Source organism: Halichoeres trimaculatus, unplaced genomic scaffold (genome assembly GCF_033239565.1).
Source record: "Halichoeres trimaculatus isolate MK-OKI-2021-1 unplaced genomic scaffold, fHalTri1.1 fHalTri1_scaffold_21, whole genome shotgun sequence".
Taxonomy (NCBI): domain Eukaryota; kingdom Metazoa; phylum Chordata; class Actinopteri; order Labriformes; family Labridae; genus Halichoeres; species Halichoeres trimaculatus.
This window is the reverse complement of record NW_027437199.1, coordinates 5,378,269-5,392,286: the sequence shown is the minus strand read 5'-3', so window position 1 is coordinate 5,392,286 and position 14,018 is coordinate 5,378,269. Positions and strand designations below refer to the sequence as shown.

Below are 14,018 nucleotides of genomic sequence, written 5' to 3'. Positions count from 1 at the left end.
GTTTGTAGGTGTAGAGTGTGTGTAGGAGGCTGATTGTGAAGGTCAGGAGGATGCAAACAGAGAAGAAGATGTCTGAAGTGAACAACATGTCCTGTTATATCTCTGTGTGGTTAATCTCTGACTGTTTCATTTGTTTGTTTTCTTACAGAGTGACAGATTGTCCAGGTATGTTTCACCTTCTTCACACAACACAAACGCTTTCCTCTCATTCATTTGGTTTATTAATTTTTATTTATAAAATTTCAAACGAACATTGATGTTTCTTTTACAGCACTTCATCCATAGATCGTAACGATGCTCTTTCTAGTCGCGGCTACGGTGAGAGTCGAAGGACTTACTCGAGCCGACTGGATCGAGACGATACCACTGACTACAAGAAGGTTTGTGCACCAAATTAAAGCATCTTACTCAGAAAAATCCTCAGATATGTTTTCTTGGCCTTGAAAAAGTCTCTCTTCCAGATATATGCCTGATTGTAATCCACACTTTAAAATAAGATCATCAGCACAAATATTACTGGTTACGAGTTATTTTAAATTGCTACTTTTTAGCTTCCAATTCGGGTCGACCAGGACTCTAGGTCTCTATGACAACACCACACCTGCTGACGAAGTTTAGTAGATCTGTGTTTTTCTCTGTTAAAAATGATTTCTGTGATTAATTTTGTAGTGATGGTGAACACAGGAGACTAACTGTCAGACAGAAAAAGGACAGAAGAGCAGAAGAAAGCTAAATAGGAGAGTGATACAGCCCGAGCTAAAGGCTAATTAGCCTTTAGCTCGGGCTGTATCACTCTATAACACAGGATCTAAACTGTTTGTGAAAATGTTGATTCCAACCCACAGTCAGCAGTTATTCTGCAGTGGTCTGTTCAAACTTGAGAGTCTATCAATAAAATGAAGAGTGAGGTTACGTTAGCTCTGATTGGTAGATGACTGACAGGACATAGCTAACCAGGATTCACCAACGTTACACATTACAGACATGTTTTAGAGCACCAGGCTGTTAGCTGAGCTAAATATACACAGCTACTAAACTAAGACTAAACTTGTCACGTTAGCCTACAGATACGTCAGAGCACCGGGCTGCCAATAGCACTACATATACCCGGCTGCAAGGTTTGCTTGATGTCACGTTACAAACCATAGCTCTACGTCACTGTCCTGATAAATACCTTACCTCAGCGCGTTGTATCCACTAAAAAGTTGTCTTGAACAAAGAAAATTTGTTCAATCTGATCTCCATTTAATTCCAAAACAAACACACGTCTCACTAAAAGTCATTTACGACAGTGTGCTGAGACACCGGGCCACAAGCCTCATAGAATCTTTAAGTGCACCATGCTCATTTTTCCTTAAATGCATGATTATGACGGACGAAATGAGGGTGAAAAGCTGGAAGGAGAAAGCCAAGCATGCTTTGCACAGGTTGCTGTTTTTAGCTCCAGTAACTCACACATCTCCCCTTTCTATTCTTGTGTCTTGTCTGCTCCAGTATCTGAAAAATGTTGCTTCTTTTTAGATGACAAAATTTGTTTCAACCACATTAGTCTCCAGATTATACAGCACTGCTCCTGTTTCATGCTTAAATAAGATATAACGAACGTACAAAAACATGTGAGACTTTCTCTTCCTCTTCATCATTAATAGAGTTTAATGTCTCTGTTAGTCGGCGTGTTTTCTTGCCAAGTTATTCATCCATCTGACGGGTGTGGCGCCTCGTTAAGGTGATGAAACTGCGTTGTTGTCACACGGGTGTGTGCTCAGCTCATGACAATAAAGCCGCTGAAATGAATCGATGCCAAAGATGACGACAGAGCTGGCAGTCTTACAACAGGAAAGAAATACCAGAGACGTTAATAAAAGATGATAAATCAGCTTTTTGTCAACTATTAAATGTCGATCAGCTGTTTCGATGATTGATTTAAAAGCGCCACCATCCAAAACAGCTTTTTATTGTGGATAATTTCTAGTTTCTTTACCAGACTCTGTAGAAAAGGAGGATGTGATAGCTTCTCAGAACTGAAGCCAAAATATTTGGAGCTTGGTTTCACTTTTTGGGGTGCTGGCGTGTCATCCATCCTTTTTAAGCAGCGTAATAACAATAAATGTTGATGTTTTTTTCTTCTCCTCCTGCAGCTCTACGAGCAGATCTTAGCTGAGAACGAGAAGCTGAAGGCTCAGTTACGTGACACAGACCAGGAGCTGTCAGACTTGAAGCTACAACTAGAGAAGGCCACTCAGGTACTGACAGGTCCAGCATCAGGACCACGTTCAGGATCCAGGTGAACTCTCTGATGTCTGTGTGTTTGTGTTTGCAGAGGCAGGAACGCTATGCTGACCGATCACAGCTGGAGATGGAGAAAAGGGTAACACCACTTTACTTACACATGATCCTAAAGTCAATGTAGATCTCAGTCTCCTCTCAAACGGGTCCTGCTTTGATAATGCTGGTAACACTCCCATGGGTTTATGTCTGAAGGTGACAAGCAGGCCTCAGTATCATCTGGGTGGTGGTATGATCCAAACTGAGTTTTTTTTTTTTACATCAATCTCCTCTCTGCTGCTTCCTGTCGTCTCACATTCGCCCCTTGTAGCCCGAGTCGGAGGGGACTCCTCCCTCCTCGCCACCCAGAACACCGCCACCTTCTCTCACTTGTTTTTGAACCTCAGAGGCAGCGTGTGGTCACCTCTTCTCAAGCTTACGTTGTTCTTTTTGTGTGTGTTAAAAACAGTTTATTCTGATTCAGACAGACGGTAGAAGAGTCGTAGGCTGGATTTTTGCTGTTGAATGAATTTGTGCATGTGTGTGTGTTCGTGTGTGTTGTGTGTTTTCACTCTTTCTGAGTCTCCAGCTGTGCAGCCATGTACACTCATCGGTTCATTTAAAGCTACATTCAGGATCATCCCTCATGTGTCATTTGTTGTCACGTCCTGTCGTGACACAGGAATGCTCTTTTTAACTTCAAAAAGAGACATTTCATTTCATTAACTCTCCATCCAACACATCCCTTCACGTCATACTCATCTTTAAGAAAGCTAGGAATGAATACAATTTCGGATTTCCGTTTTACTTAAGGGGTCAAAGAAGTGGACACAGCCACCTCACCATACTAGAATCTGCAGTTTCACTTCCATCTGTTTTGCTTTTTTCGAGCTGGTGGTCACAATATTTAGTCAAAATCTTAAGAGAAGCTAGCTCAAACTTTGTGGCACCCTTAATTTATCATAACAAAGACAGCATGTGGTCTAACTCACAAAGAAAGGTTTTCATGTTGACAGGAAACTGCTAGCAGAGCATTAAATGATGAAGTTTTCCCATAAAATCAACAAGATGCGTTATAAGAGGTCAGAAGTGAGCTTTTTAGAGGGAAAATTTTGAAAATATCAATTTTATTTGCAAATTAGTTGCAAAAAAACACTCTCTTAAGTCAGTATTTTGTCCCTCAGGTGCCCCTGTAGTATCTTTTAGCTCATAAAATCCCTACTTTTCTCTCAGAATCAGAATCAAAATCACCTTTATTAATCTAAATCAAATCAAATCAAATCAAGTTTATTTATAAAGCACTTTTCATACATTAAAAGAAATGCAGCACAAAGTGCTATACATGTAAAAAAAAAAAAAAAAAAAACAGTCCCCGCCCCCCCATTCAAACTCCACCCCAAAGCACCACCCACCCACCCACCCACACACACACACACATACACATATATACACACACTCACACACACACACACACACACACACATACATATGCACACACAATACATGATTTTAAATGTGTAGATAAAAAATCGTGTGGCTGAGTACAGAGGAGCCAGGTCAGGAAACGCCAGGAGGCCGACTGCACTGGGCGGCGTCCACAGTCTAAAGCCAGGACGCCTCCACCTGGGCATGCCTCGCTACAGGACCAGCAAGGGGCCCACTGCAGCAACACGCTGCTGCAGACCCCCACCTGGCCAAGACGACGCCCGCCACAGACAGAGACATCCCAGCCAGAGCCAACAGCGGCCCCCAGTGCAGGCAGCCCCCTGCTGAGGAAACACTGGAGATATGGAGTAGAAACATAAAACTACATATGCTAACAATCATAAAATGAATAAAATAAATAAATAAATAAAACACTAGTAAATGAAATAAATAGTAATAGAATAAGAGTAACAAGTAAAAAGGCGAGATTATATAAATAAATAAAATAAAAAAATAAATAATAACAGATAAAAATATGGGATTAATTAAATGCTAAATTAAAAAGGTGGGTCTTGAGTCTACTTTTAAAAAAAAAAAAAAAAATCTAGTATCTCAAGAATACAAGGAGTTTGACTCCAGTTTACCGCACTCTCTCTGTTTTATTATTATAAACACACACTAAATATTACAGAAATAGAAATATAGAGCTTAAATAGTCAGCTTTAAATCTGAAACTTTAAATTGCACAGCTCCACATTGCACCTTGTCTCCTCTGTTACTCATTATTATTGTTATTTCATATTTCTATAGATATTCTTTATTTGTATTTCTATTTTATTTTTTTATATATTATTTGTATATTCTATATCTTAACTATCTCTATATTCTATTTTATTTTACAGAATGTACAGCAAGAAATTCTGTATTATTTTCACCAAGTAAAATTCCTTGTATGTGCAAATGTACTTGCCAATAAAACTCGATTCTGTCTCTGATTCTAAAAATAACGGTGACAATAATAAAAAAAAGAGCTGTGTACAGAGGAGAATAGAAAAGTATATACACAAAAGCTAGAATAAGATTAAAAATGATAATACTGCGCTGAAAACAATGCCCAGAACTGTGCAAATTGCGAAAGAAAAACTGAAACATGATTGTACAAATAGGAACAGGCTCTCCCTGGTGTTTTGAAAAATCCTATTTCAGCCTCTGACTGAGTCACTTTGTTTTAGCTGCTGTCTCTTTAAGACTCTCTCCTCCACAAACCCCCTTCTCTCTGATTGGCCAGCCCTCTGGAGGCAGAGCTTCGTGATTGAGGCCCAATTAGAAGATCTTTTTGCAAAGACTTTGTGAAAGACTTTTCATGTTAGAGATCGATGTGTGGAGCAGCTTTAGCGCCATGTTTCAGGAGAGATGACATAAAGTAAATGCCTCCATGTTCAGATGAGTCATCTTAGAAATTTCCGTTAATATCAAACATGAAACTTTGAAAATATAAATGAACAAACTTAAACATTTCCGATCTGTTGGCTACGTCCACTCCTCATTTAAAGTGTCTGTTTCCATCTCTGAATGTGAACATCTGATCTGGCTGTTTGCTTGAAGCCCTCTCACAGCGTGTGTATAAGAGTGTGTGTGCCGTCACTCCACCCTCACCTCGTGCAGTGTGTCTGTGTGTCTGTGTGTGTATTAAAGTGTCTGTCGTTCGTCTGTGAACATGTGAGTGAACCTGCTTTTTCTCCACCTTGCAGGAAAAAAGAGCTCTAGAAAGGAAGATTTCTGAGATGGAGGAGGAACTTAAGGTACTCACACACACTCTTTCACTGTCTCACACACACACACACACACACACACACAAACACACACAAGGATCTGTAGATTTCCATTAATGGAGTCAGGATCACAGAGAGTGTGTAGGTGGTACTTGTGAGCGCCCGCAGAGCGCCGACAGCTGTCACTTCAGTCACTCAGCGTCTCCGTGCAGAAAGAGCCGGATCCTTGAAAGCAGAAGTCATCTCAAACGTCAGGGCACGAAATCGTTGTATTTTACCACTTTGGTCTCATTATGCAGCAAAACTGAAGCGTTAACGAGGAAAAAATGAAATAACAGCAGAGTACATAAAGAGTTAACCAAAGCAAGCAGACTTCAGGTTGATACAACCAGAAACATTTTTATCACAAAAATTGTGTTTGAAATGTTAAGATCACCGATCTGAAAGGTTTTCAAACGACCTGAAGAGAGACTTGTAGCTTTTCCTCTAGTGTGAACATCAAATCATGTTGGTTTTAAAGATGTGCTAAAATGTAATATTCAGGATTATGTAAAAAAAAAAGAGGATTTTTTTTTTTATCAATTATGAAATTAACATGAAATTTTAACATTTTCCACATTTGTTTCAAGTAAACTTAGATGTCTGAAACACTCTTTGAGTTCAATTTGGAAAATATGAAAACATTTCTTTATCAATCAGATTATTTCATGTTCACTTGATCTACTAAATCTAGGGAAGGGTACCAACTTAGGTACTTTTATAGGTACCGACTAGGGATGCACCAAATATTCGTAATACATTTGGTTGAGTTTAAAGCAAGGCCGAGCAGTCGTGTGTGAAGCAATGACGCAATTAAACAACGTGCAGTGACATGGTGACCTCTCACTTTTGGAAAAATGCCGGCCGTGTGGAGATATTTTAAAGTGTTGGAAAGCGAGAAAAGAACTGTTCAACAAAACTATCCAGAGGGAGTTCCTCTGTAAAGACTTTTAACACTACTGCTTAAATTTGCCATTTAAAAGCCAAATACCCTCAACAGCATGCTGGGTACAAGAGAGAGACGGCTACTTCAGCTAAAACTGTTAGTCCCAGCATGCCCACTCCGTCCGTGGCCGACGTCTTTGAGGACAAAAAGTTTGCTCAGGGCAAGAAAGTCATGGAGTTCATGGCTGTTGTGGAGGACACTGGCTTTCAGGGGGTTGTGGAGCACATTGTGCCCCGTTAAACTTAGCATCCGCGTTCAATATTCGGTATTTGATATTCAGTATTCGACCAAACTTTTATATCTTATTCAGCTTCAGCCACAAATTTTCATTTTGGTGCATCCCTAGTATCAGCTGATTCACATAAAATCAAAAGGTACCTTGTTTAGGTTCAAACGCGTCCTTGTGACTGTGAGGTAGTGGAAGAGAAGGCGATTTTCCATTCTGAACATGAACACAGCATTACAAGTTTAAATATTGAGAAGTGAACACGTTAGAGTGAAAAACTTTGGGATTTTATTATTAAATAAATTTATGTGTCCGCCACATAAAGACACACAAAAGTACCAAAAATTGGTACTGTTGGGTACCAATCCCAGGTACCAGATACTGGGCATTGGTACCATATCATTTCAAATGTGAAAGGTAACTAAATCTGATTTGTTATTTAAAAAAAAACCCAAAAAAAACAGAAGTGTCAAATTCTCTTTTTGTTTGCTAATGCACTTTTAGCTACCACTGTCATTAAAATAAATTGCTAATAGTAAAATAATGACCTCTCTGTTCAATCACCTGCAGCAGAATTATGAGAAATCCTCTGATTTATTTATTCAAAGTGTCTTGTAGTCAGAGCAGGGATGGAAAGAAGAAAAGAAAAAAAATAACAAAAGAAAAAACGATAAATGGAAAATATTTTTAACATGTAGATAAAAGCTGTAGAAGCATCATTTAAAAACAGCATCATCACCAAAAAAACATAATAATAAAGGGTGGGAAATGTGTGATAGTCTTTGTAAACTGGCTGCAATCTGGACTCTGACCACTAGAGGCCACTAAATCCCACAAACTGCAAATAACTGCTCCTGTAAAGCTTCTTTAAATACACGTTAATCCTGAATCTGTACGTGTCGACAGAAACAGACACAGTCTGCTATCAGGCTGATGAATCAGAGAGGAGGATTAAATCTGACTCAGGATGTGATGACACCTGTAATCCAGAGATTATTTGATCTGTTTGTTGCAGCAAACACGTCAGGAAGCAAAACAAGTGTCAACCAGCCAAAGTTCCTCAGTTTGAGCTGATGAGTCTGACTCTGAGGAAATCATTTTAACCATCCTGTCTTTAGATAAATGTCTGTAGTGTTAGAGTGATTCCTCCTCGACTGCGCCTCCTGCTCTGCTCAGCTCCTCTGCTGTAATCTGTGTTGACGTTTTATTTAAGAACAGCCAATTAAACGCTGCGTTGTTGAGAGAGAAACTCCATTAAACCCTGATGGAGCAGCCTCGTCCTCCTGGCTCTGACAACACGCTGCGTTTATTTTTAGGAGCCAAACAGCTGGCCGATCTTATCAGTGTCACTTTCTGCTTTTATCTACAAGCATCATGCCGAGGCAGGAGGAGAAAAAAAGCTCTTAATCATTCCTTCCAGAAGTCTGTCCCCATTTTCTAACAGTCTTCCTTTTTCTGTTTCCCTCCTCTCCTCCTCCTCTCTCCTGTTGGTTTACGCTCTCCTGTCTTTCATGAATCCTTCCTCTGTCACACATTTCCTCCCCCCTCTGCCATTCTGTCTCCCTCCCTCCCCTGTTTCTCTGTCCTCCTGTGCCCCCTCCCCCCCTGCAGAACCTCCCCCAGGTAAAGCAGGTTCAGGCCCTGCGGCAGGTTAAAGAGCGGCTGCAGGCTGAGAACCGGGCGCTGTCCCGCGTCTTGGCAAAGCTCACGCAGTCCGCCTGCAGCCGGCTGCCGTCCGTCGACCTGTAACGCCACGTCCGTCTGTTCACCACCACCTCCTCCTCCTCTTCCTCCTCTCCTCCTTCCTGTTCTTCTTCACCTCCCTCCTCCCAACCCTCATTCTTCTTCTCATGCTCCATTCGTGCTCTGCCCGACCCATAGACAGGCAGGTGCCCAGCCGCCCACTGGTTTTTGTACACTCCCCTCTGCCTCCCCAGAGCTTTTGGTTTTCAGATTGGGGAGGGTGTTTTTGTTCCAGGACACTCTCCTCTTACAGCACACGCCTCGTAGAAACCTCCAGCTAACACAAACATTTTAAAAACATGAGACGGAGAGGTCCTCTAAGGTGTCTGCTCCTCTCAGACTCCTGACGTGCTGTAAGGGAAAGTGTCCTCTTTGTGGTTCCTAGCTGTGGAGCCTCCTTCAGAAGGAGCTCCGTGTTTCCGTTTGGCTTGTTCTGGCTTCTCTGCATGAAGTGGCTTCTTTATTTCTCTTTGTTTGGCATCTGAGTCCAAATCCTCAGAGACTGAATCCGCCCCCCCTTCTTTCTTTACTCCCCAGATTTGAGTTTGACTGATACAGAATCAGTCGGTAGACGCAGTCAGCTGCATGCACTGACTGGATGGATGTGCAGATGTAGCATTGTGCCTGATCCAGGAAAAAGAGTCAGAGTTTTTAAAACACAACACAAATGTGTTTCACTGTTTTTGTCTCATGTGTTAATCTGGTTTCTCCTTAAAGACAGCGTCTAAAGAAGAAAGAAAAAGCCTCTAACCTCAGTCAGTGGATCTGAGGATCTTTAGCCATCCTGCTCTCATAAGAAGGGTTTAAAGTAGTTTGGGTAAAAAGCAATAATCTGAAATATGAGAAGTTTAAAAATCAGCTCAGAATCAAGAAACAAGATGTTAAAGTGCCAGTTTGATGAAAAAAATCTGAACATTATCAACATTTCTCTGTTGAAACTTTAAAGTAGGGATGTGACGATACGATCAACTCACAACTCAACCTTCATCTCATCTTTTTTAACTGTTTAAGTCAATCCAGTTTATGTTCAAGCTTTCAGAGGAAACTTCCTCATTAATCTGTAATATCTGATATTTTTGTTTTACCTTTTCCCAACCATCACCTACTTTATTTTCTGTTTTTTAATGAACAGGCTTTTATTTTGAAAGGATTTAGACTGTACTCGCGCTAATTCCTAAAGTTGTGTAAACCAACGGTAGAACGTGTTTGATTTGTTCGCTCCAAAAGATCTGACAGCAGACTCAAAAGTTGTCATATAGTCAAAGTTCCTGTACCATTGTAACAACATGAAGCTGTTTTAACAATGTCATGATGTTGTGTCAATAGTAGCATCAAGTTGTCTTAGCGTTTAAGTTGTTTCGATGTTGGCTGTAGTAGGTCTTAACACTGTTAGTTTGTAAAACTTCATTTATTTGTCAGACCAACTTCAAGTTGTCATAACATCCTTTCGTTTAAACATTATTAAAACGTTATCATAACGTCATAAAATTGAAGAACCCGTGTCGTCAAGTTGTCGTCAAGTTGATGTCAAAAGTTTTGAAATTGAAATAATCTTATCTTTACGCTGTCGCAAATCTCGCTAACTGAAGCTGTAAGTTAACAAACCTTTAAGGTAGGGTCTGCAGAAATGTTTATTTGATAGTAAACACAAATTCAAACTAGGCTCCTCCCCCTTGGCTCAGGGCCAGCAGCAGCGCACACCCACAGCCTCCAATCATGACCATGTAAATACACTCACTAGCCCAGAAACCACCTGTTGCATCACATTTCTACGTTGTATAGACTTGAGAGCCGTGCACTTAACTTGGCATGTTAGCACAAGCTAATCCGATTTATTTGAAATGTACCTGGTTAGCAGAAAGCTAACTCACATCGGCTGTCGTCTTGTCTCCAAGTTCCCAAAAGCGAATGAAAGTCAATCCAAGCTTTACCCTTTTTATTTGGTGTTTTTTTTCATTTTGGTTGCGTTTTTCTTTCTCCGTGCTACATCCATTATTGTAGCCCGACGGCTAGCATCTTCCACTTGCTAATCAACACACAAAGACACTTGCAGACTGGGCGTGCTGTGATTGGCAACCATGAAACAACCAAAACATCAACATAGACACTCAAAAGGGGGAGTCAAGGCAGACAGACACTGACACACAATATAAAGACACCCAGAAGTGGCGATCACAGTGACTTTGAATGGATAAAGTTGAAAGCAGATGGCGCCCTCTGTTGTTTAGAAAGAGTATCTACAGTGTCCTGCTTTTGACCGTTTTGCAACATATCGTCACATCCCTACAACAAAAAGTAACCTTTAGTTTCACTACAAGGACTCCAACAAAGCAGAGATCTGTTTATATTGAAGGTGTCATGTCAGCTCACGCAGGCTGGGTGTATAAACGTGGTTGTGATACATTAATGACTAAAATCCAGCAGTGATGACAAACTTACCTCAGAGTTATGTTGTAATAAATCCCCTGCTCATGAATCATTCCTCAGATTTTATTTACATCGAGCCGAGGCCGAGTTTGAACCTGCACCCAGCTGAAACTGGAACCAAACAAACTCTGTCTGAAACTTTAGAGACACAAGAACAAACAATGGAGAGGATTTTGTGTCTGCAGTGCATTTTTGAGGCTGTCAGCGAGCAGCCGGTCAGACTCTGCATGGCTTTCTCAGGATCTTTGGCCTGTGGTGTGTCCGCTTTACACTCCCTCTGTCCCTCTCTGTCTCTATCTCTCTGATAAATGATGATGAATAAAAAAAGAAAGGATGAAAACAAACACAAGAGCTGCTGTGTGACTCCAGGACTGCTTTACTCAGGCTGTTATTAACACGCGTCAGACCGGTGTGGCTGGTTTTTAACCACGCTCGCGTCCGCTGTTACGACTTGTCTAAGCCTCTCTGTTTTCTCTCCTTTCAGATGCTCCCAGACTTGAAAGCCGACAACCAGAGACTAAAGGACGAGAACGGAGCGCTCATTCGAGTCATTAGCAAGCTTTCCAAGTAGAACACGCCCCCTTTTCCACGCAGCCCCGCCCCCTTCCTGTCTTCTGCTCCCTCTAGCCCCCCACGGCAGTGACTAATGGAATTGCACATTTAGATATTAATTGCAACAGACATCAGAGACGAGACTCCTGTTTTTCTTCCTCTCCTGCTCCTTTGTTTTTTCTTTTTTGTTTTTTTTTGCTCCACCGCTGCAGCATCCCTCCATCCATCCATCTATCCATCCATCTTCACCTCTCCACCACCTGATCGAGTCCCGGTAGAAGCACTGAGTTTACAGAGCGGAAAGGAAGCAGGGGTCGTGTGACGAGCATGTAGAAGCATCGTTTTGGGCGGGAGAAGCCTGAGAACTATTTAACCAATAAGCCTTAGTTGTACATAAAGAGAAAAACACTCTGCATCCATCTTTCTTCTCTCCTTCTCTCGGCTGTCACTGAACCACCGATATTATCCGACACCTGATTTTATTTGTGCCACAGTCCCTTTTTATTTTTTGTTCTTCCTTCGTGTGCTGTGCTGTTTCCTCCTTCCTTAAAGTGCCACTTCTCCCCTTTTTCTCCCTCCTTTCACTTTCCCTCACACAAACCCTCCTCCTCCTCCTCCTCCTCTTTTTGTTGTACCTCTGTGTGTCTTCCTCCAAGAGGGAAAGAATTTTGAATTCTCGCTTTAGCGACGAAGAGGCGGACCCGGTGGAATTTAAGCTTTCACTGTATGTGCAATATGCATTTCTTTTCCTTTCTTTTTTTTTAAAAATGCTTTAAAGACGAGCCCGTCGTCAGCTAGGATCTTCACTCTTCCACCGCTTCCATGGCTCACCTTCCTCCTCCTCCTCCTCCTCTTCTTCTTTTGTTTTAAGTTTGTAGTGTAGTCAGTTTATACTCTGTATTTCTCACTTTGTTTTAGCAGGTACTGAGTGACGCTGTATATACCTGTATGTATTTGTTTGAGAGCAGCACATGGCATGCGTTTATGGTTCCCGTCTGTTACTATTAAAATTATACAAATTCCAGAGGACAAACAGGTGTGTTTTAATTCTTATTTTTCTGTTTAGACTCTAAAAACCATGGCACACACTTCAGTAGAGCGTCCCTCTGCGCCGTGTTCAGTGCTTTTCTTACGTGTTCACATATTTGTGAGATGAAAACAGAAATAATGGCTTCACTACATTTCACTTCATTGTATCCAGTATCTTGGAAGAGTGCTGTTTATTTTTTAAAGCTGTAGTATTCTAGCCGAGGTGTTGTCACTAAAATGAAAAAAGAAAAAAGAATATCTTAGGTATCGCTAACCCAGTCCTTTTTACAATGTCTACATGCACTGTCGACGCCACGTGAGGAGTCTCGATGTCAGGTTACAAAAAATCGCCACCGTCAAATATTTCATGCATCTGAAACATTTTATGCATTTCAGTGGCCTTTTAAGGATATTTTAGAGGAAGAAGTTTCAAGAGAAACGTTACTGCAGATGGACTGACGACCATCTTCTCTGGTTTAGACTTTTTTTGTTTTTGTTTTGTTCTTTTTGTTTTATTTTTTTCCCGTCATCTTGTAAAATAGGTGTGTGGCTTAATACATGCAAGCTGTGCTGTGACTACCAACCACTGAAGAGTTCATTAAAAATAAAGTTGTACATTGTAAAGTTCCCATGTCTGGTTATTTTTATTATTCTCACACACACTGAAAAGATTTTAACCTCCTCAAGCTTTCTTCTGGTTTGCATTTCTGATTTGATTTTGATGAATAAGTACAAGAACTAAACTTGTTCAAAGTTTAAAAAAATGAAGTATCACGGGTCTGAGAGGCAGAAATTTAATGTCCATGTGTTTTATTTTTACACGTCTGCACGCCAAGTTATCAACATTTAAAGAAATAATTCTTTTAAAGAAGGAAACATTTTCTTTCTCCTTCAATATTTGATCTTTATTCTCGCAGTCTGAACCAGTTTAAATCAAAGTTTTGAGGCTTATCACGTCTAACTCAAGTTGAGTTGGATAACAGATTTCTCAGTGACCCTTTAGGTAAATATGATTAAGATGATGTAGCAGAGATATTTCTCTAGGTTTAACAATTTTGCCCGAGATTATGAGTCAGACACTGCTCCTTAACCCTCTATGGTACAGATAGTGATGCCACTTTAAAAAAAAAATTTTGTTTTTTATTGTCTTAAATTTTATTTTATTTTTTTTCAGGTTTGTTGCCTTGAGTCAACATTTTACCATAAGAAGAGAGTAATTTATTTATAATTCAACATTTTTTTCTTTTTTCAGAAACACATGGATAATACTTGATGGCCCAAACAGTTTACAAAACATGCCATAAAAAGTACGAAACTTAAAAAAATAACTTTTACAAAAAAAACAAGATTTCATGTCTGAAAGTTGCCTGAAAGCAACACTGTACCACTGAGGAACACCCATAGACTGTCGCAGTAGAGACTGTGAGGGATTCTGGGAGAATCTGAGTGGAGCCGGGTGACAGAAATCATTTTTTTTTTTTTCTTTCGAGAGTCTAATCACTTCTTGACTCCACCTCCCGACATATTTTACAATCCCCCAAAAAATACGCAAGAATTTCAGCTGTCAATCATCGTAAAACGTGACGTTAATCCT

General features: G+C 40.5%; 1 protein-coding gene across 4 annotated transcripts in view; it reads left to right on the top strand.

Annotated features, from left to right (window-relative positions):
• ppp1r12a (protein phosphatase 1, regulatory subunit 12A) overlaps positions 1-13,035 on the top strand; it is a 71,730-nt gene extending 58,695 nt beyond the window's left edge. For 2 of the 4 annotated variants that reach the window (XM_074697857.1, XM_074697858.1), the window contains 6 exons: positions 149-165; positions 272-380; positions 2,139-2,243; positions 2,321-2,368; positions 5,442-5,492; positions 11,328-13,034. In XM_074697857.1, the coding sequence (XP_074553958.1) occupies positions 149-165; positions 272-380; positions 2,139-2,243; positions 2,321-2,368; positions 5,442-5,492; positions 11,328-11,414 (417 nt within the window). In that variant the 3' untranslated portion in view covers positions 11,415-13,034. Of the gene's footprint in view, positions 1-148; positions 166-271; positions 381-2,138; positions 2,244-2,320; positions 2,369-5,441; positions 5,493-8,284; positions 8,982-11,327 lie in introns of those variants that run through there. The other 2 variants (XM_074697856.1, XM_074697859.1) reach the window with 2 other exon arrangements.
• The last annotated feature ends 983 nt before the right edge of the window (positions 13,036-14,018 follow it).